Source organism: Numida meleagris, chromosome 1 (assembly GCF_002078875.1).
Source record: "Numida meleagris isolate 19003 breed g44 Domestic line chromosome 1, NumMel1.0, whole genome shotgun sequence".
Taxonomy (NCBI): Eukaryota; Metazoa; Chordata; class Aves; order Galliformes; family Numididae; genus Numida; species Numida meleagris.
In genome coordinates, this window is record NC_034409.1 from 78513117 (window position 1) to 78535896 (window position 22780).

Sequence of the window (22780 nt, forward strand, 5' to 3'; positions counted from 1 at the left end):
ATAAGGTTCCCCACGAGTACAGTGGAGGGATGCACAAAAAAGCAAGCAAGGCAGCCAAGATCAAACAAGGAGAGAGGGATAGCAAGATGACTGTGGGCCCTTCAGTCTCTTGAGCTGTCATCTTTATCAGTGTGAAGAAGCTCTGTGTGTAAAGCCATATATAAAGCCTTCAGAAAAGTGTACACAGAGACAAGAGGCTAGGAAAGCATGCTTCTTTCAAGAAAAACAGAGGCCCTATCAGACTTCACTACATCAGAAGTTCCCAAATGAGCAGTGCACGCAGTCAGAGATACTGACAGTCCATCCCAGATTTCCAACCCCCCATCTAATGAGAAGCATCTGGCACTACTGGAGTCTGCTGTTCACTACACTGTCACAAATAAACATTCTCTTAATGAGGTGTTACTCTGACCCAAGTAAGAAGTCCTCGCTGGTCTCTGCTGACAACACACCCCGAGCACCATCAGACAGGCCCGCATAAAACAGAGGCACCACTGCCATAACTCATCCCCAGCATCAAAGCAGATTTCCCTCTGCTCTGCGGGGAACAGCAGGCAGTATTACAGACACTGCTGGAAAATTTGTTTCTGCAGTTCCACCAGCACCCTCACAGCAACAGCAAACAGGCAAATCGCTCTTGGTGGCACTATTCTCCTGGAGGCAAGTTCTTCAAGCCCAGGAATGGAAGCATAGAGAATCAGCCCAGCCTTGGAGAAAACAGGCTGGGCTCAAAACCACAAAAAGGCAGCTGTAAACCACCCAGTTATGTGAAGTGCTGCTAGGGACACTGGCTTGGAGGTCACGTCTGACACCTCTCTCCATTAGTGCTAAAGAAGCCGCTCTGGAGCATACAGTTAGGTTTCTTCAGTAACTTCACACTTGAGGATGCAATTAACACCCATTTAGCCAGCTATCCCAGAACTTCTTGGGAGGAGAGAGTACTTAACGCTGGTGCTCATCAGGTTGGTGAAAGGGGAGGAGAAAGACACTCAAACAAATGCTCATCAGGGTGCTTTGCATGGAATTCAGGACTGAGAAAATGTACTGAGAAAGGAGGCTGATTTCACACAGGCTAGAGAGCATGAGTGTCCAATCCTTTGGTTTCCCTGGGCCACGCTGAGTGGAGAGGAATTGTCTTGAGTTACATCTATGAAGGCTGCTCCGAAAACAATGCCTCATAATTATTTCCACGGAAACGACAATCGATAAAAGATCAAAACAACGCTATTTAATAGAGCAAGGTCTCAGCTACAAAATACTATTTTTCAACACAGTCACAATCATTAGCTATGCATTTTCACCAGTGATGAACAAAAGCCTGCATGCTGCACTCGTAAGAATGTACACAGTGGGGGTACCCCACTATTGCCACTGATGACACCTACCACCTACCACCACTGTGCTCGCATCCACTGTTTGGTCTCCAGCGATGTTCAGCAAGCATCAGTGAATGTCAGTGGGTGCCATTTTTTCCACATGAAGGATTCAATGACACACCTTTGCTTCATAGGCACTCCCACATCAGACACCATTTTGTCAGACTGTCCCTCTGCTGCCATCTGTCACACAGCAACAACATGTAAGTGAACACTGGTGGAAAGGCGCAACCTCTACTGCCATACCAACAGCATCCACCTCTGATGTCATGGGCCGACATAGTAACATATCAGGCATTTCTTTCGGAGCACCTCTCATAAAATATATAATATAGTTAACGTATATAAGTAGCAAAACTTATTTAAATTGTTAATGGTTTTTATTAAAACACATACAAAAGAGAGCAATGAAAACATAAAACTAGTGGGATATTTTGACCTTGTTTTTGTGAAACTAACACATCAGCCTGGTTCAATGCCAGGGGTTGCAATTATTAGGGAGGTCTCAAGGTGTTCAGCAAAGATTTTCAATGAAATTTTACTCTTCCTATACTTATCCTTCAAAATAATTGTTCACAAATATACATACTGCCAAGAAGTGATGACATGAATAAGGTGTGATTGTAAAGCGAGGGATATTTATCTCTGGCAACAGAGGGCCTATGGAAGTCTAGTAAAAAGGCATGATCAAATTTTTGATCGCAATTCTATATACTCCATTTGAAAATTCGCAAGTAATGTATTTATATTGACTGAAAACGGAATTGCAAATAAAGAAACTGATGGTTTTTTTTGCAATCTTGAAATGTATTCTCAAATTCCTGTATCAAAACAGACGGCAGAGCTACATATTCTTTGCTGTTCACAGGACAGTATGAATGTATCAAAATGCGTAACATTATTTGCCATAACTTGAGTTAGCACTGCACTGCGCCCTCACAGTGGCCTGGTTTCAGCCCAGATGGGGTTAACAGGGCACCAATGTTTGGTTGGTGCTGAGGGGTCGGGCTGGGCAGCTTGGCGGGAAGAACCGCCGCCATGATGGCACAGGGAAGGGAGCGGGCTGCACTGCAAGCTGGGCCGGGCCGCATGTGGCCTGCAGGCTGCAGGTTGGACATGCCTGGGCTAGAAGCTCTGGTGACAGAACTGCTCTGCAAAGTAGCCTGTTTGTGGAACACGCTGCTGTAGTAAGCTCCTGTAATCAAAGCAGTGGCACAGTTATTAAGATGTTTTGCTACAGAACAAGATGCAAATTCATCACCTCAATCTCTCTCATCATAGTGTTTATCACTATGGATAATGGCAAGCGTTGAGAGAGAAAAGAGGGCCAGTTAGAGTAATTCTACTAGTCCCTGGGAAGGCAGACCCAGCAAACCACATGTAGGGTAGAAGGAAGGAGTTCACAAGCCCAGTGTCCAGCCAGGTTTATCACGGCAGATGCAGCATTGCACCAACGTGTTTTGCAGTCACACTTTTGACCCCCCCAACTGAAAACAGAAAGAGCCCGCAAGTGCATGGGATCAATCACAGTCAGAATGATCAATTTAATGAGATGCACATTAGGAAGCTCCTTCACCAGAATGCAGCGAGGTTTCAGCAGCTTCTGCCTCAGGCAAGATGACATCCAGCCTCCTAAACCCATGCTTGAGCTGATACATTTCTCCATGCTAAAAAAACAGAAACAAAAGATGTAATGGAAGCTTTCCTTTTAGAAGGTAGAGAGATTTTAGGACATCACAACCAAGAGAGAAGTATTGATAGAACTCCAGGCAAGTGCTGTCTATACAGTTGAAATGCCGACCAGGTTTTACTAATGAGAATAATTTCACCCTTGATAAGGGGGAACAAATTTTAATGACACCTAGCTGCTGCAAAATAAGACATGCAAAAGCAGGCTGCTGTATGCAGAAGCTTCTTCCTGGTCCTTAATATACTACCTTACTACGGAAAACGGCCTCGGTGGCACAAAGGGATGCACACAGTCTATCAGGTTAGACCTGTAAATACTGAGCCTAGAGATCACTGTTATAATCAGTAAGTTCAATAGATACAAGAATGCCAACCTAAGGCAGCTGGATCAAAAGAAGCACCAGCTTCCACCATACAATTCTGTTTTCAGCTTTGTTTTGTACTGAAGGTGAGGGTTCAAGTACCACCATGGAACAGCTGCTCTGCTGCCTCTGTTTAGCCAAGAGACAGGCTCCCATTCCAAAAAACATTTATGTATCTATTTTGTTTTGTGAGCCTGTACAAGCCACAAGATTTCTCAATAAGATACGGCCAACTCCTGCAGGGAAGGTGCAGGCTTTTCAGAGGCATACACCTGTTTCAAGGAAGCAGCTGCTTTCTTCTTGGATTTTCAAATCACAACTCGGGAAATAGTCATTCAAATGCAGACGGTAAACACAGGGATGGACAACGCTCTAACAGACATTTTCTACTACTTCTCGGTAGCTTCTCTTCATTATATGGAGAAAGAACATCAACCAGCTCACATCAGTCTGCACAAGCTATGTCCTGACTCCAAAGCTGTACGGAAAGCTCATAACCAGCCTCCCAACTTGTCAGTTCAGAACAAACTACCACGGCCATGCTCCTCATATTCCTACGGCAGGGAGGAGAAAGACCCACTCACAGACATTTCTAACCTCAGAAAACCAAGACTACACTGGAGCCACATTCAGTCCATGCGTAGTAATTACCACGCATGTTTGAAGTTATTCACTTTCCTGAGTTGTCTAGACCAGGAAAGCTCTAGCGTGGGGAAAGACTATTCACTAGAGAGGAAAGGACTGCATCCAGCACTCAAGCTACAGAAGGAGGGTTTTCTCCAGCAACACCCTTTCTACATTATTTCTAAGCCATCCAGAAGTAAGTGAATTATGGATGATAGATGCCATCCACGTCCCCATACTTGCAAAGCAATCAGCCTTTCAACGGAAAAGTTATCTACTGTCACTCTTCCCCACCTTTGTTCCCTTTGTTCTTGCTTCCAAAAGTCTCGCCAGCATCCCCACCCAACCTCTCCTACATTTTTCCAGGCTTTACTTTCCCATATCTACTTTCTCTTCCCATCCCTTTGTCCATCTGTGCCCCCATAAAGCATTCCCCCACGCGGCAACCCCTCCTACCAGGAGTAGCAGAGCAGTCGGTGAGTTGAGACTTGGCACTGTGTTCACAGGGACTACAATTTAATTTTTTACCTCCCCCCCCAAACCCTGAGTCACTGCCAAAGGGAATGCTCATTTTGGCAGCTAAGCCTCCTAAAAGAGAAGTTGTAGCCAAAGTGCTGGAGGTGGGACCAAGCCAGTCTATTAATAGGTTAATTACAATATGAATTTGGGGAACTACTCCCAAATATGCTTACCCTCCTGGACCCAGGGCCCTCAGGGGTGGAGTGGAATATCAAACTCAGCATATTCAACTTCTTGCCTGCAGCTGGAGCCAAGGAGGGCGGAAAATCCAGTCCATACTCCAACTGGCAAAACCACAGTTTTACAAGAGTGGCTGAGCTGTTGTTTTCTTCCTTTCTCTCCCAGACAGTTCATGTTCCTCACCCTTAGCAGCTCTCTGCCACATTAGAGAAGACCCAGAATTTGAAAGCCTGCACCTTTGACTGACAAGATACCAACAGTTTTGTCATAGAAACAATTCAGGGCTACTCAGCGAAGTAAAACCACACAAGATGTCCCAAGAGTCTTCTCACTACCAGCCTCTGGAGCCTGCTGGACTGCTGAGGATGGAAGACTCCACAGACCAAAACTCTGAGATGCTTGAGAGCATGAAGAGGACAAAAGAACAGACCAAGGCAACAACATTTTGATTTCAGAAGGCAATCAGATTACTATGCCTGTTGAAGCATGCTTTCTCCTTCCAGGCAGTAGGCCACAACCTATCTATGACCCCTTTAAAAGGTCTGGGGTGAGGCAAGCATACACAACAGTAAACAGAAAGAGCCCACTGGCAGCAACAACTAGCGTACACATACTCCATCACAGCCATGACCATCTCTCCAGCACACCCACAAGGCTGCTTCTTCAGCCCTCCTGAACACATCACCTTTGTGCATCTCTTCTATCAGACATCACATTCCAGTAGAGCAAACCAGCCAGATATAGAAGGCAGTCCTCTACGACATTTCATGGACAAGCACGTAAGAGCCTTTGTGGACAGTTTGCAATATTATGCCACAAGGGTGTTTTTAGTTGCCAATTTTCTCGTTTTGCACGAATACTTTGCAATCCTAAGCCATTAGAAGATAGAAACAGGAATTTCAGTCATTTCTTATAGTGCTTACCACACTGGGGTCATGCTACATATCAAGTCCAGCTGCTTGTGCCATCTGCACACAAATTTTAACTCTCCTCTCTTACATTCAGCAAAAGAGAGAGATGGAGGGAGAACGTGTTCTTCCGAATCTGGGAGACACATGGCCTCTAATAAGATCTTCACAGTCTTACCCCTACGTTAGCAAGGACATAAAAACAACACAGGCTCAAAACCATGATACACAGCTGCCAGAAACTGGAAACAGGAAAAAGCAGCACTAGCTTACCATTCTTAAACATGCTTGGCAAGACCCTCCTCTCTAACACAAGATGCTGCTGCAGCATCTACATTTTGCATGGTTTGGATTCAATGCACCAAACAAAATTGCAATCAGCTTGCCAAATGAGAAATCATTAATTTTTCATATGTCTCAGATTTTACTAGTCCTTGCTGCCCTCACATCACTCAAGGCATTCCAAAATCTTGCTGCAAAGAGAAAACTGCTGCAAAGACAACACTGTTTCTAACACTAGTGCTATTAAGTATTTAGGCCCTGATTCTCAAGCAAATTTTGTCTACAACATCATGATTACTTGTATGGTGTAACGCAATGGAAAGCGTAACAAGATGGCAAAGTGGCAAGGTCTTAGGCTACAGCAGGTGAGGATCTGCTTAGACATGATAGCAGTGAGCACAGAAATAAGAAACTGCTTACCTCCAGAAGGCCTGTAAGGGCCTCAGGTAGGCAGGGATCTCCAGATGAGATACCCTCACCTCCACTGACAACCCTTAAATGAGGTCTGGGAAGGGGTGGATTCTGGCTCTATCCTTTCTGGTCACTCAGGTGCATTGTATGCACCTGAACTCCACTGGGTCGGCCCTGCCTTCCTATCAGGTACTCGATCACTGCTTCACACCGTGATATAGCATTTCCACTACACACGGTTACAGACAGACAGGTAGACTTTGGCAGGAGGAGGATCTTAATTCCTCTGAACACAAACCAACAGTCTAGTACCATGCAACCATCAAACTCTCAAGACAAACCTGCACTTGGTGTGTATATGTAGACATACAAATGCAAATGCTGAATTCTCTGTGCAGAATTCGCTTCTGTGAGAATTGCCATGGCACCCCCAAGGCACAAAACCACAGTACAAGGGAGCTCTTTGATAGCTCCCTCCATCTCCCTCCACTTTTAGATTAAAAGGCTGCCCTGGATCTGCCACCTACCACAGAGGAATTTGCAAGTTTAAAAATAAATAAATAAATAAATAAATAAATAAATAAATAAATAAATAAGAAAATAAGAAAATCAGCAGAGATCACTCTGTGTTTTAAACTCCAAAGCTGACCTTTGGGTAAAGCAACTGGAGTGCTTCCATTACAAAAGAGGGACTCTGCCTCACATTTTACAAAGGAGAACCAGTAGTGTCCAGATCTGGTTCATGTAGGAGACCACAGGCCCTTCTGTTAAGCCAGGCTCAGGATTTAGGAGTCAACTCCCAGACTTGAGCTTCAACCACTAAATCTGCTTCAAAGCAATTCCATTGCTAAGCTAATAACTGGAGACTGTTCCTACATCCATTTAAACCAGCAGACACTAATCTCTCCATCTGCAATAAATATGCATGCCATTGGGGTCTGGACAAGATAAGCGGAGCAGATGTTTAAGCACGCATACAGTCTGGGGAATCAGCTTCAGAGCTGACAGGGCACAGGAATGAAGAGATTTCTAGACATCTTCACATGACACAGGAACTATGAAGATTGAGACACCCATTCTTTCTCGTATCTCTGTGGAGTGAAGCATTAACCCCAGGAGAAAGGCTGAAGCAAGCACGCGTAACCTGCAGACTGCACAGCTCTCAAACACTCCTAGATACATCTGACCCATCAAACTGGTCAACACCAATGACAAAAAGAGCAGGTACCATCATGAATCAGGACCAAACCAGGTGCAGAACAGTACCACAAAAGAAAAAACAAACAAACAAACAAACAGCCTGTACCTACATGTGTCCCAGTCCCATTACTCATTAAAAACATTGTTCTTCAGTGTTGAAGCTGCTGGAAAGTTTTGGCTGCACTAAGTCTGCTTCAGAAGGAGTTTCCCCGCAAGCCAATGCAAAAACAGTCAGCTGCTAACCTCAGAAAGCACCCCATGGAGTAGCTAGATGCCTCACCCTTCAAGGTAGCCCCTACTTGTCACAAAAACAGGTGCCAGAGCTCGAACACCTGAAACCAAGCATTTCAACCAGTCGCCAGCACCTCACACAGGATCTGAATGGCAGCACTCAGTTTGACGCAAGGGATGTTTATTCAGGTTTCTTCCACAATTCTTGGCTGCACACAGGAGGACAGACAGATGAGCATTTTAGCACATTAAGTTGCTGAATGTTTTCTCACTTCCTTCCTTCAGCCCCTGCCACATGAATACAAGGGACTTGTTTGCCAGTCAGGAGGCTCTGAAGAGTGATGCTCTGCAGGGGTGCTGTCAGAGGACATCTGGTCCATGCAACCACAGAGCACAAACTAGCTTCAGCCACGTGAGGAAGCCTCTCCTCTTTACTCCAGCAAGGAGGCAGAGAAGGCCTTTAAATAAGCACCTCACTGGGCTTAGCCCAGTGACAAGCCTAAAGTTGAGCTATCAGCTCTTTTCATTCCCTGTCTGACTCAAGGGATGTTTATTCAGGTTTCTGAAGCAAGGACAACCCAACCCTCCCCACACTCACAGGTTTAATTTGGTAGCTTCCGAGAGACTAGAATAAATAAAATTCAGAAACCAGTGATACCATATAAACAAATGCAGTTGGTGGCACAGCCACATTTATCTACACCACTGGACTCCAGTGGCTTGTACCTACCTCAAGTGCCCCAAGCTGTAGTATCGTGATTCTCCATCTGTTGAACGAACTACCTTGACAGTAAACATGGGCTGCAGCTGCCGTAGCTCTAGCAGGACAATGGCCAAGTAGTGAATGAAGAGCAGCGCATCCACCAGAGACACTGCATACTGCACTATTCCTTGGTAGTTGGTGTCCTTCGAGTCCAAGATGCGAACGCCATAAAAAAGCCAGTAGGAAAACACAAACAGGAAGATGAGGACCAACAACAGGGCCCGGAACACAAACACCCTTGGTATGTCTGCCTTGGGCTGACGGAAGAACAGAGCCCAGGTCCCAATCAGGAGAATGAGGAGTTTAAATGCCACAGAGATGAACAGTCCCTCACAGACAGTACCACACGGCTCCAGATCATCCCTCCACAGGATCTGGGGCAATAGAATGAAGGCGATGGGGGTAAGGAAGACGAGGAGTCCAAGAACAGCTGCCACTGTTAAACCCAGGTAACGTTTGCAGTCCAACCCAACGCTGTCCTCCAGATCCTTACTGATCCTGGCTATGTCCTCCTGGGAAATGCTGTGCTCAGAGGTACCTGTGATTGCTGTTGTGGTCTCACCCCAGTTGTCATCCTAAGAGAGGAAAAGAGAAACAAAAACATCAGTGAAACAGTTGGGTTCTTTCTTTCAGGTCTTCTATTTTTCTTGCCTGGAAGAGGATTGCTACACGAGCCTTAAGTCTGCTAAGTGAAAGCAACACCTTCAAAATGTTGAACAATCAACTCTGAGAACTGATCAGGTTTGGTCCAAAACAGTGACTACAAATGCCGGGTGGTAAAAATCTCTAACTGTAGAGCAAGTAGCTCAGCCTTTCTTTGCCACTCAGTACATCTCAGAGATTCTTTTCCCAGTACACTTAACTAATAATATGACATAACTCTTGGAAACTGTAGTAATCATCAGGTCCTACATGAAAAACAAGGACTAGCACTCTGCCAGCCTGTGAATTCTGTAGAGCAAGCACACCACAGAATCACCTGGAAGGGAAAGTTCTATTTCAGTGTTTATAGCCAACCACAGTCGTTACACAATCATAAACATGTTCACACATTGTTTTTCCACCTGTAAGAGAAGCAATTGCACTTCCAGCACATTATTCTACCTCTTTCTTTTATTCTCCTCTACAGTAGCTTTGTCCTCAGTGGCTAATATATTCAAATAAAAGTTGAGTTAAAATTAAAAAAATCACAGGCGGTCAATGAAGATATTTTCAGGTATGGTGCTTTAAACTTACTAAATTGTGAATATACTCAAGCTTCAGACTAGAAAAGGCTTTCAGAAAGCCTGATTTCTTTCCTAGCTAATTTCAAAGGACTTCTGCAAGCTAGTACTTCCACCTCATAATGCCTTCAATTGCTACTTCTTGGTACTGGCACAGCCAAAGAGCTGTACTGCCACACGTGGATTTGGGATTTGACTCACAGCTGCCGCTGGCGTGACTCATGCCCGAGAAGACTCCTGGTACTTCTCACAAATACGTACCAAACAGCGTCAACGCATTTCTTTTGCTGCTTGGCACCCAACACCTTTGTAGCTCAAAGCTCATTCAGAAGTGCCTATTTTGCTTTTCCTCTCACCCTCCCAAATCTTTCTTTCTGCAGCCTGGGTCATTTATAGGATTTACACCTTCTCCCAGACTTTGGCAGCTACAGATGCTGAGCTAAGCACTTTGTTTTAAAGAAACAGACATCATTTTATACACGAGACACAATACCTATAGACATAAGAGTGCTGTAGGAGTGTATGACTATGGGGTTTCCTACCTACCTAACACTTTAATTTATTCACCTCTTTATAAGAGCTACAGGAAAGAGTCTTCAAGAACCTTTGGGAGAGCAGTGGACAGAAGCAGCGAGATTGCTGTGAGCAACTTTGGTAATTTAACTTCCAATGCACTTCAACACCTCCCTGCCTACAGGAGTAGGGTTTTGAGAGAGACCAGCCACAAACAGCCAGTAACTGAAATTAATCTAAGAGGTTTTTGAGTCACTTCTCATCAAAGCAGAGAAGAGATACCTGTACTGTAAGATTTCCTGAAAGGGAGCGTAATCATGTCTCATTTTCCTTTTTGCCAGTGTCTCCAGTAAAACAATCTAAGCATTTCAAGTATTTTATGCTTACGCATGAAGTAGCTCTGCATGATTTCTTCCTTTTGACTGACTGAGAAGCTGTGCAGAACAGAGAAGGGACAGAAACACCACAGCAGCTTTAGGCTACAGCCTAGAAGAAAATAGGCAACTCTAGTCCCAGTTTACAATTTCGAACAGTTCCTCCCATTTTAAATGGCACAAATATTAAAATCATGCAGTTACATGGAAATGCAAGTCTAAAGCTCAAATGGTACAAGGTTGTTGAATCTAATCCAGGGCACTCTGCTTCCCAGGAGAAAAGTCCTGCTCATGTATCAACTTAATTTTCTTTGACTTTAAACCTCACTGAGGAGATCTGCACGAAAACAAGGGCTTAAAAACTTGCCAAGACGTTTATATGTATTCAAAGTAATAGCTGGGACTCTTGAAAACAAACATTTGATTATAAAATAGTAAATGGAAGTATGTGAAGTAGGTACACCTGTAGCTACATGAATACTGTTGTAAGTGCTACCATACACAATCTGAATAGAAAGTTGGCAATTCTGTTTTGAAAGAACAGAGGTGGAGCCCCATAGCCCAAAACTAACACACTGGAAATCCAACCCAGGAAGCAATGAAACATCCTGCATCCTTTGTTTTCCAGCATCAGTTATTCTTTGCAAATGAATATGCACCTTCACATTAACTGCTAGAGCAGAGAGTATTGGATCCATCCCAGGTGCAATCTAAAATGAGCACTTTTCTTCTTTATTAATAATAATATATTAGCTTCATTGTGTTTTGAGGGTTTTTCCCACAACTTCCTAGCTATTTTGCATTATCTTTATATTTCTTTCCTCCTTTCCTTATTAGGGGATCCTGGCCCTAACATTTTACACTATGATCCCACTAAAACTGCAAATTCCATTTAAAGACAAAAGTGTACATACACGTGAAAGGCTTGACCTGAATACTGCACAGTGAGATGATGGAAACACATGTTTCTATAGAGCTTGGCAGATAACACTTTCTGGAGACAGAAGCAAATTAGTGCCCCAGGGGTAAGTCATGTCAGCACTGGTGCTGTCAAAAATAATGCTCTCAGAGAAGACAAAACTGATGAGACCTTAGCGTAATGCATGAATAAACAGTAGCCATAGGTCATGGTAGTGTACTGACAGCATGTGAGCGACATGCCTCTTCCTATTCAGGTGAGACGAAGTCATAGGCTCTGGTCCAGAAACCAAGCTCCACATTTAACTTCACTGCCTCCTTACCTGGCCCTCCTCTGTTCGAGAGGCGTCGTTTCCGAGCAGTGGTTCTGCAGGAGGTGTCTGGATAGTGACGGACTTCTCAGACCGACTGCCATCTTTGCTTCGTGGTGATTTGTGCCTGTCCCGACTCCTTTTCCAAATAGAGCAAGAGAAGAAGAAAGTTACCAAATGGTTTCTGGAGCACAGCCTGGAACCTTTAACTTACTTGCAGCAGGTGCCCTAAGAATTTGGTTACAGTCATGCCTGCTCACCTCTTGATCAACATTAATTTAATTTGCAATAAAACAAGTTTCAAAAGAGGAAGAAAGTGACCTTGCCCAGGGCAGCACACAGGCTGTGGCTGGCACAGTTTAGCTGGTCAGTTACTGAAGAGGGTCACCACGGGGACAGAGGCACATCCCCACCACCTCGACTGTTCTTAAAATGGCTTATGCCAGTGCTGGGCTTGACAGGGAAGCTTGCATTCCCCCAACAACTGACAACTCCATTTTGGACTAATTGGTCTACACAGCTCTTCGCCTCTAATCAGGTGTCCCACCGGGGCAGGTAGGGGTAACACAAGGAAACCTTTGTTCCTGCAGGGTGGAATCTTGTCAGCTGGGACCTCAACACTGCAGGACAACTGGTGATGTTTATTTCTACTCCTAGCTAACTTCTTACAAAGAGAGCAAGAACATCAATGGCAGCAGAGCAGTGCTCACTGTCAGAGTACCCTTGTAGACCTCACAGCTTCTAACGTGAGAATGCCCTAAGACGAGTTAAGCCTGACCAATCTGCTTGACAGTACTTCCCTCCCATTTCCTACCTGGACAGGGAGGAGGCCTTTGCACCAGAGACCCACACTGTTCTCAGAAACTGGTTAAAGCTCAGGAGTGAGCAGGGTCCCAGCTCTTTTGGGATTACCACAGCCCAAAGGTTTCACGGGATGAAACTTCCTTTTTGCAATAAGAGGCTCTAGAATTTGGTATGCTGTTTTGAAAACCTGTAAGACATCTTTCCACATTGCATTCTGAACGTCAAAGAGCAATCCACACTGGGGCATGGATTGGTGATGTTAAAGGAAAAAGGAAGAAAGACAAATGAGATGTTTTACTCAAGAACTAGACTGCAAGTAAAGAGGCTATTTAATGGAAGAATTCTTTTTCCAACCACGTGGGATGATTCTTCTGAAATGCAAAGTCATTTTGGACCAACTCAGTTCTAAGTTACAAAGACAGTAAATGAAACCAGTTTTGCATGTAAAACTAACGATGAAGATTAAAAAAAAGAAAAAAAGAAAAAAGAACAAGCATATATTCCAAGTAATTAGATGTCTTAGAGTAAGAGGTTTTTTGATGGCACTGAACTACCAAAACAGAAAAAGGGGTTGCTATTCAAGTTCACAAAAGCCTGCCTTCAAATCCAATCAATGCTGATAAAGGACTTGTTGTGGACTCAAGCACCACTTAAGTTCTATTAGAAAAAAACACCACCAGCAATGAGAAGTCAGGAGGATAGGGAGGGGAAGAAAGGAAGCCTTACTGTTACACAATAAAGAAATGGTATCAGAATAGAAACAAGCGGCAAGTATCAGTTTAGGAAGTCTGACACATTTCCCCAGAGACTCTATTCATCCCTCACACTTTAAGAGCAAAGTCAAGTGATTTTTTTTCCTTCGGATGGTGCTTCTGCAATCATTCCAGCCACACGCAACCCCAGCATACAACCAACAGTTTGAATGTCATTAAAGTAATGGCATAATTGCTTCCTATCTTGTCACTGGGCTCCTCTGAGGACCCTCTGCATGGATCCAGAGCCGTAGCTCCGTTGATTACATCCTGGCTCATGTTTTTTTCCCACAGGACACATCCTAGCTCAGAGCAGCAAGTAATTAAAAATAAGTATTTCCTTACCCTTGTCTGTGAGCTTTTTTGGAGTGACCTGAGTAGTGGGAGTATCCTGAATACGTCGATTCTGTATCCATTGCAGTAGACATGGGGTCTGCAAAGATTTTGCTTAGAAGACGAGTTACTGGTGCTCCTGAGGTGGAGTCCGTGATAAAAGTGCTTTCCTGAGTACCCTCTGCTGCCCAGTCATCAGTGAGGCCTGGTCCTTGGGGAATGAGCGCGCTTCACTTGCAAGGAGTCCTTCCAGAGGCAGGATGGAGCTCTGCTCCTCACGATCGGCCTAGGAAAAACAAATAGGCATGCTAAGCAAAGCAAAACAGCATTCACACTTTGTTAATTCCCTCACCCCTTTCCCCCACCCCTTTCTGGCCCATATGTCTCCAGCTCATCAGGCTGTGCCCAATTTGCAATCTCATCCGGGCTGATATCTCTGTTTTTGGACTGGAGACACACGCCCATTTGCAGAGCTTTAAATAAGCTGGTAGATAATAAATCTCTGATTTGCAAATGTAGTTCATTTATCCAAAAATCCGAAACAGCATCAGTCACTCGCAAAAGACCTCCAAGCCTTGGTGAAGATTCCACATCCCAGACACAGATACTCATCCCCAGAAAAAATACTGGGCTTGACTTCTACAACCCCATAACACACATCCCAAATACCACCAGGTTCAGAATGGCAGCAGTACACCCTGCTGTTCCTGGGGGAAGGGATGGGGGTGTGTGTGACTATCCCAGCAGAAATGCTGCAAACGATCAGACCACCGTGTCTGAACCTGCTTTGTTTTCATATCTGCAAGGTGTGCCCATTTTGCAAGCATTAGCTACTACACAATCGATGGCACTGTGAGTGCCTCCCTTCCTTAGAAACCTTTGCCTCCAAAGCTAATTTGGGCCTTGAAGAACTGAATTTTATTAAAAGTTATAGCTATATATACGCATACTAATCACACCAGGGACAGTTGATTAGAGATCATAACTGGCTTATATGGGCCAGTATTTCTTGTGGCACATCTCCATGCGGAACAGAAGCTTAAGTCCTATCTGCAAAGGGCAGAAGAGAGCTGCCTGTTTTGGGATGGGAACCCGGTGACATACGGAACAGCCTCCAGTAGTTACACGTCAAGAACTTTGAACCCTGTGGAAAAAGAAAAATAAGGCAGACACCCAACCACTTCCCAACTCCCGCATTTGTCAAGAAGGAAAACAGAGGAATTAGGGACCAGCCTGGGGGAATTAAACACAGTGGCACAGCACAGGGTTTGATGTGGAGCAGCACTCTCCCATGCTTCCTGCCAGACCGCCACCCCGAGCCAACACCAGAGGGATGGAGGGCTATAGGCAGAAGTCTCAGAGCAGGCAAAAGACTGCTTTAAATAAAATTAAATCCCTCCGTTTCTCTCCGCTCACAACGTTTTTTAAAGCTGTTAGCAATAAAAGAGTCAACAACTGCTTTCCACCCTCTGCCTTCACAGAGAGGAACAACAGAAACCAAGCCTAATATTAGGCCAGCTCCCCTTTCCAGGCACAGAATTCCTCCACCAACACCTCCAGAAAAGCTCATGAGCAAGTAGAGAGCCCTCTGCTATGCATAAACCCTGATTCAGAACCAAGTCTGGGCCCCACAGGGTTCCTTGGCCCACGGTATGATGTGGAGCTGCAGGCGTTTACCCAAGGCCTGGGCTCACCAGGGCTCCCAGGAAGGAGGTGTTGGGGAACCCTTGTGCGCATGAATTCCCAGGCTGTAAGGGAACATCGTGCCTCAAAAAGCTCCTTAAAGGAAGCAGAGAATTTATGAAGGATGAACAAGGATGGGAACATAAGGCATGGTTTTGGAAGGGGGGAATGAGGATGAATTTAGACTGTACAGGCACAGCAAAAAACAAAGCCAAGGCACGGCACAATTTGAAATACAACATCATGACTCTAACAGGAACTGAAATCCCCCAGCCAGGGAGACATGATGCAACATATTAACTGCCCAGATTTGCACACAGCCTGGAACTTACAGCTCCAGCAACAGGCTGGGACTCAGAAAAAGCTGTTTTTTAGCTCTGTCCTGCTAGGCAACCTCAGACAGATCCCTTTCTCCACGCTCCAAAAAGCACTATTAGACCAACAGAGATGAGCACTAAAGGACCTTGTAAGCACTAGGCGTGACAAACCAGGAATACCCTCACAAATACAAGAGGTGTTAACAAGCATTATGGGATTAACCCACTCACTGTGGCATTACTAGAGAGAGCGCAACCATCTTCACAAACATAGCAAAGCCATAGAGGAACTCATGAGGAAGGTTTTGACTCATGGCCTTTTCCTCCAATTACTTCATCTTTTTTTTCCCCCAACTCCCAGACAAAAGACTCAGAGCTGGAGATGTCAGAGAATATTTCAGCAGATAGAAACTGCTGTGAAAAATGCCCAGGCTTCCTGGACAGGAACCACAAGCACGCAGTTCCCGTTTGGCATCGGGGGAAGCAAGGCAACGCTGGGCACGGGAAGCAGCCTCACAGTAAGACTAACACGGGAACATCGGGGCAGGCTGGATCATGCCAGCTTTCATTTTCTGTGTAAACAAGACCAACGGTTTTGACATAGCTCTGTGAAAAGTCAACAACCAGGCCACCAAAAAACGTTAAACCTCCTGGACTGCAGTCAAAAGCGATGTGGTGAACTTAGGAACTCGGCACCACCTCCTGGCCCCAGCTGCAGGACGCAGTGGGGGCTAAGCAGTTCTTCCCACCAAAGCAACTGGGATAAAACACATCTGCCCAACCTCAGCTGGAAAAAGCAGAAGATGCCTGGCTTTGTCTGGTGCCCTATCGAGGCTGACCTTCAGGAAGGCTTCCTAGATTTGTCCATCACAATATAGCCTAGATTGCAAGCTACACAGCATTCCCAGTCCAAGGAGGATGAAGCAAAGAATCCAAGGTGTGAGGTGCACAATCTGCAGAGAGAACTGCTCCAGGTAGACACTCTCTGCAGTCAAACCAAGCAGGGCACCTACCTCCTGGTCTACGTCATGGCAGGAAGGGGGCAGCCTTATCCCAGGAAAGCTTCTGGGATTGCTGAGGAGGAGGTGGGGGGGGCCTTATCAACTGGGGCCTCATCCCTCCACAAACAAGTGTGAACGGAGAGCCCAATCCAGCTCATTCAAACAGCTTCACAAGAAATCACTACACCTCCTACAGAAGGCATTGTCTGTTTGCAGAGCACCTGGCCCCGTGTGAAACAAAGCTCCTCTGGCTTCAGGGCACAGCTGCACTGCACTTGGGTTTTGACAGGAAAGATGGTGTAAGTAGCTCCCACCTCTGCACCACAGTTCACCACTCTCAGTTGTGTCAACACAATCCTCAGAGAGCAAACACCACCACTATAAGGAAGGAAAAAAATAATAGTAATCTCGTCTCCCTACCTCACCACACTTTTGTCTTGGGTCCTTTCCGTGACCCAGTTCATAGCACAGCGCCAAAGAGCAAAATCAACCCCGCGATGGAGAGCGGCAGAGACAAACAGCTAGAGGGTGGATAGGAATCTCTCCTCTGTTCAAACGCGTTGTGCAAGTGCACACTTTGCTGCCAGGAAGGCTGAGACTCTCTCTTTGCCTTTCCCTCGCTCACAGATGAAAGAAGGAAGCTGCCAATTTCATCTTACTGTGAACTCCTTAATGGGAACAATGCTAAGGAGGTCCCAAAGGAGATTCAGGGACCCCAGTCAGTCTGGCAAGAAGCTGAATCCTGCACAACAGGAAAGAGATGTAGTTACCCCAAGTACTGAAGAGATCACTGTAATTGCAGTTCCTACACAGCTATGCAACTCATTGTAACTCCTTCTTTTCATTTGCTCATAAATCTCCAAAAAAGTTCTTTTGAATAGCTATTTTCCATGCTGGGAGCCCAATTCCATTTCCAGTGAAGTTCGCTTTGTGATCATCTTCAAGGGAGCACAATTTGGCTCCCGGCCCGAGGGAAATTTAAAGGAGCAAGTTACATCTTTAAATCAAAGAGGGCAAACGCAAACAAGAGCTCTCTTTTACATCCCATGCTTTACCAACGGATTTCCCCCTGTGGAGCTGAGGCAAACAATTCTATCCCAGCCGAGCTTTGAAACCTTTGCCTGTGCAGTTTCATTCTTACCCAGTTTAGAACTTGCAACCTACTGGAGTCATCTTACCCATTTGTACCTGGAATTTCAAATATCCAGTAGTGCCGTACGGAGTTACATATATCCAGAAGCAGCCACCAGTGCCCACAAGTACGTGTGCACGTTCAGTTCAGCACATTGCAGGCCTCACTTCTACAGTAGCCTATAGAGCAATAGATGCCTGCTAGTGATTGTACTGGAAATTTCTTCTTCGTCTAGTGAGACGACGAGCTTTACAGATAAAACACGCAGAACCCCAAGAGCCGTGCTAAGAGACAGCATCGGGCTTCAGGAGTAGAAATAATTACAAGATTGCTAGGCAGTCAGGAAACATTCCAGCGGCAGCATTGACTCGGCAGCTACAACATATTCCTATTATTCACCTCAAAAAAACGACGTAATTCACTGCATTCAACTGCATGCATAGAAAGATCTATGAGCAATGCCACAGGAACCTTTTGCTTTTGAATTTCCTGAGTGGGCCCCAGTCCAGCAATGTGACCTGTAAGCACAGAAGTTCACCCTCGCTGATCTACTTGCAGAGCCAAGGCTCTCTGTTAGTTTTAACTGCCAACAAGCTCTTGGAAGAAGTTGTTTTGGAAAAAGGGTTTTTCCAAAAGCTTATATACTTTTGCGTGTCATTAAGTATGTTTCAATCTGGCCTTGATGTAGGTAAACCAGGGCCTTTGCTCAATGGTGGTAGCTCCTGATTTGCAAGCCCCTCATCCTAGAAATAAATGTTTAGCAGTCAGCAAATCTAAGCCCTCCAGCGATGCGTTCTCTTTTCTTCACTGCTTCTCACAGGCTCCTTAGAAACAGTTCACAGACCCCTGGGAATTCCCAGCCCCTGGGCTGAAAGCCATTAGTCCACGACATGGATATTTCAAAAAAGAAAAGAGCCACTTCGTTTATTGAAGCAATCCACCTGTGGGTTTAATCATAACATGCAATAATGCAGACCTGAAAATTTAGGGGGTTATCTCATTCGAGAACAAAAATACCTGAACCAAACCACCACTGCGTGCGCGGTGTTTCCAACCACACCACCTCAGTACACAGCCGATTCATGACTTAGGAAGCTCCGTGTGGGACCCATCAGTCAAGTTCTTCCCAGGAGGATGCCCTCTGCCCACTGCAAGCACCACATCTGTGCTGCCTAACTTTGCAAAGCACAAGCAGCATCCAAGCCATCAATCATGCAAATTATACCTTAGTTGCTAATCTGTCAGAGAGGTGAAAGCTTGCACTCCTTGTACACCTCCCACATTACTGGACCTCCAAAAGCGCTTCTTAATCCCAGAGCCATGCAACGTGGTACAAAGTATTGTTTCTTTGTCATTCCAGAGCACTTGAGACTGTGTGTACATAGGAACAGCGTTCAACATTGATAACTAAAACCCCACAGCCTTGCTGAAACAAACAGGGCAAATCTGCCTTGGAGCTCATGGTTCTGACTGCCTATCCAAGCAGGCAGTAACCACATCTCATTTTAAAGTTTACTTGTATCCACAGCAGTTAGATATCGGGATAAAATTAAAGGCTATAAATTATAAAAGGTTTCTCCACTGAAAGCGCATGCTCTTCTTTAGGATACTGTGTGTCTTCCTGCACTGTCTATATGAATTTTAAAGAATAAGCCTAAGGACCATAAACAAACCCCCAGGATGGAGTCTCCCTCTAACACCCTCCTTCTGCTCAATCCATAACAGATACCACTTTGACATGGCAAGAAGGAAGGGCACTGGTCCCTCAGAAAACAGCTGTGTTTTCCACCTAGATCAGGTAGTCAGTGATGAATTAAAACTCCTGAGATAGTTCTGAAAATGGTTTATTTTCTCCTTCTGGCAAACTCTCCAGTGACAGCACCAGACACAGAGGATCACAGCACTGCTCACGCATTCACAATGATTGCCTCCAGTAATGCCATGGTTCTCTGCTCAAGGCTGTCTCTCAAGCCCCGACACAGCACAGGGGGCCACAGGTTCCCTGACAGCAAAGCAACATTTCTGACACCATTCTCAGCTCTGGTTGCCAGAGGTGTGGGTGGAAGGAAGGCCACCAGAACAACAAGACACACAGTTCTGCCGGGATAACCACAGCCACATCGGCAGCGTTTCCCTTGTGCAGTACTGCAGTTCCCGCGACAGTAAGCCCTGCCAGGTACACGTACCCATAATACAACAAGAACGCTGCTGCTGCTAACTAAAACCAAAAGGGCAGTACCAACCACGAGGAGTCCTGTGTTTGGGTGAGTGCCAGCGGGCACAGCTCAAGCAACTGTGGCCATTCCAAAGCCAATGACCACGGGGCAGCTAGCTACGTGCCTGGGAGGCTGGCACAGGCTGGAAGCCCTCCCAGCACCACACACGGCTCATGCAGAGCATTCTGCGGGGAGGCTTTCTGCAAGGCTCCATTCGCCATTTATTTTTCAAAATTAGCCGTGAGGCACAGAGCTACAGCCAAACCCCCGTGGGGAAGAAGAACCAAGCACGCCGAGAACCAAGTTCTCCAAAGAACACATAGTTCGGGAACGCTCCACAACTCTTCTCCAAGCCGGGACAGTCCAGCGAAGGGGTTACAGGTAACCACCTCTCAGCATGCGCTCTGCAGCGCACGAACTCATCGGTGTCACTTCACATATTCACGGACAAACACAGAGCCAAAACGACTTGCTCGCAACCCTGCTGATCCTCCACGCCAGGAACGGGGGTGTTTTCCACGGCGGCCACCCGACGCAGCGAATAGCTTTGCCCTCCGTTGGGCGCGCTCAGCTCTGCTCCGCGAGCCGGCAGTGCCAGGGCGCGGGGAAGAATCTCCGCTCAGCTCCCGTGCTCCGAGCAGACGATCCCCAGCCGCGAGCTGCGGCTGGAAGCCGAGGACCAAAAATCACCGCTCGCTTGTTCGCCACGAGCGCAGGCACCGAGCCGGCCCCTCACCGGGCAGCGCGGCCGTGCCGCTCCCGTGCCCCCGCCGGCGGCTCTTCCCGCGGCAGCCGGGGCCGCCCGGCAGAGCCCGTGCTCTCACCCCCCGGGCCTCCCCGCCGGGCTCGCAGCCGCCCGCCCCGCCGCCCAGCCCCGGAGACGCGGACGGCCGCCGGGAGCCTCTCCCGCCCCGGCGGCGGAGTCTCAGCGGCAGGAGGGCGCGGGCCCCACGCGAACACGCAGACACGCGGAGCCACCGACCTGCCTCCCGCCGCCGCCCCATGCCGCTCGGCCGGCACCGACCTGCCGCCGTGCCCCGCCGCCTTCCCCCGGCGGCGGCCGTAGTCGCCGCCGCTTTCCGCTTCCTGTGCCCGGCACCGCCCCATCCCTCCCCCGGCTCCAGCCGCGCGGCCCGGCCCTGCCGGCGGGGAGCGCCCGGTCACGGGTGTACGGCTCTGGGAGAGGCCGCCCCGCCGCGAACCACGCTCCCCGCCGGGGCCCGGCGTGGGCACCCCCTGCCCCCACCCTCACCTCCTCTGTGGCTACGTGTTGCTCCTTTCTCTAGGACAACACCTTTAAAAATGGGTCTGTGGCCATACAATGAACTCACAGGTGAGAACGTACAGAAGGAAGCCAGACCTCCTAGATTTCAGTCCTGTAACTTGAATTACTCAAGAACAGCGCAGTCTGTGAAGGGAACGAATGCAGAAAGTACTGGAGTTACTCCTGTCAGGTAGTTTCTGCGTCACATTACCGTGCCTGCTGCAGATTGTGCCTTTTATTTTTCCATTTCAATTTCCGTTTGCCCTCCATTTTCCAAAATAATGCTGTAATTTTACATGCGGTACTTGTCCCCTACTCAACACCTGTACAATGCTGTAAAATGGACTGCTCAACTAGGAATTAGAACCACCATTTCTATACCACTCCAATGCGGTAGATACGTTGCCTCCTGTTCAGCATGTGCTGACGGGGCTGGAAGAGACCGCTATCAGTTTGGGCCCCTCACTGCAAGAAAGACATTGAGGCCCTGGAGCGTGTTCAGAGGAGGGCGACAAAGGTGGCGAGGGGTCTGGAGCACAGGCCTTATGAGGAGCGGCTGAGGGTGCTGGGATTGTTCAGTCTGCAGAAGAGGAGGCTCAGGGGAGACCTCATCGCTCTCTGTAACTCCCTGAAGGGAGGTTGTAGCGAGCTGGGGGTCGGCCTCTTCTCTCTTGTGACTAGTGACAGGACGAGGGGGAATGGCCTCAAGTTGCGCCAGGGGAGATTCAGGCTGGACATTAGGAAATACTACTTTTCTGAAAGAGTGGTCAGGCGCTGGAATGGGCTGCCCAGGGAGGTGGTTGAGTCACCATCCCTGGAGGTGGTCAAGAAACGTTTAGATAGAGCGTTGAGGGACATGGTTTAGTGGGGTTATTGGTGGTAGGTGGATGGTTGGACTGGATGATCTTGTAGGTCTTTTCCAACCTAGCTAATTCTATGATTCTATGATTCAAGCGATAAGCTCCATCTTGTGTTCTGTATCAGCTTGTGCCCAAACCTGCCTGAGGCCCCAGTGCTCTGCTGCATTCCTCGCACCTGCCCTGTGCAATGTCTGGTGATGGGCTGACAGCTGGACTTGATCTTAGAAGTCTTTTCCAGCTTTAACAATTCTGTGATTCTGTGACATCGCACTGGGCCCAGCAGTGATCCCTCTGCCCCATGACTGCACCAAGCTGTTACAAAAACACAGGCAAAGAAGGGATGTGCTGATGGGCCCAGAGGCAGATAGTGAGGTGCTGCTACACGCTTATCTTTCCTCATGTTTAAACCACTGAGACATGAGGAAACATTTGGCAAGAGTCAACCTCTTTGTGTGTTGGGGTCATAGTTTAGGAATTTGTAAAGTGCTATGCTCATGGACATTATATTTTTCAGAATACCTGATCGAGCTGTAG

The 22780-nt window shown here is 46.8% G+C and overlaps 2 protein-coding genes across 4 annotated transcripts in view; one reads left to right on the top strand and one right to left on the bottom strand.

Annotated features, from left to right (window-relative positions):
- The window catches only part of VANGL1 (VANGL planar cell polarity protein 1), a 43570-nt gene extending 22337 nt beyond the window's left edge, over positions 1 to 21233 (bottom strand). For 2 of the 3 annotated variants that reach the window (XM_021397966.1, XM_021397951.1), the window contains exons 1-4: positions 21105 to 21233; positions 13786 to 14059; positions 11897 to 12023; positions 8513 to 9120 (exon numbers count right to left, since the gene is read on the bottom strand). In XM_021397966.1, the coding sequence (XP_021253641.1) occupies positions 8513 to 9120; positions 11897 to 12023; positions 13786 to 13868 (818 nt within the window). In that variant the 5' untranslated portion in view covers positions 13869 to 14059; positions 21105 to 21233. The remainder of the gene's footprint in view (positions 1 to 8512; positions 9121 to 11896; positions 12024 to 13785; positions 14060 to 21104) is intronic. The other variant, XM_021397961.1, reaches the window with a different exon arrangement.
- LOC110399189 (serine/arginine repetitive matrix protein 1-like) lies at positions 17069 to 22780 on the top strand. The gene is made up of 3 exons (XM_021397497.1): positions 17069 to 17073; positions 20143 to 21455; positions 22761 to 22780. The coding sequence occupies exons 1-3, from the start codon at positions 17069 to 17071 to the stop codon at positions 22778 to 22780; spliced, it is 1338 nt and encodes a 445-aa protein (XP_021253172.1).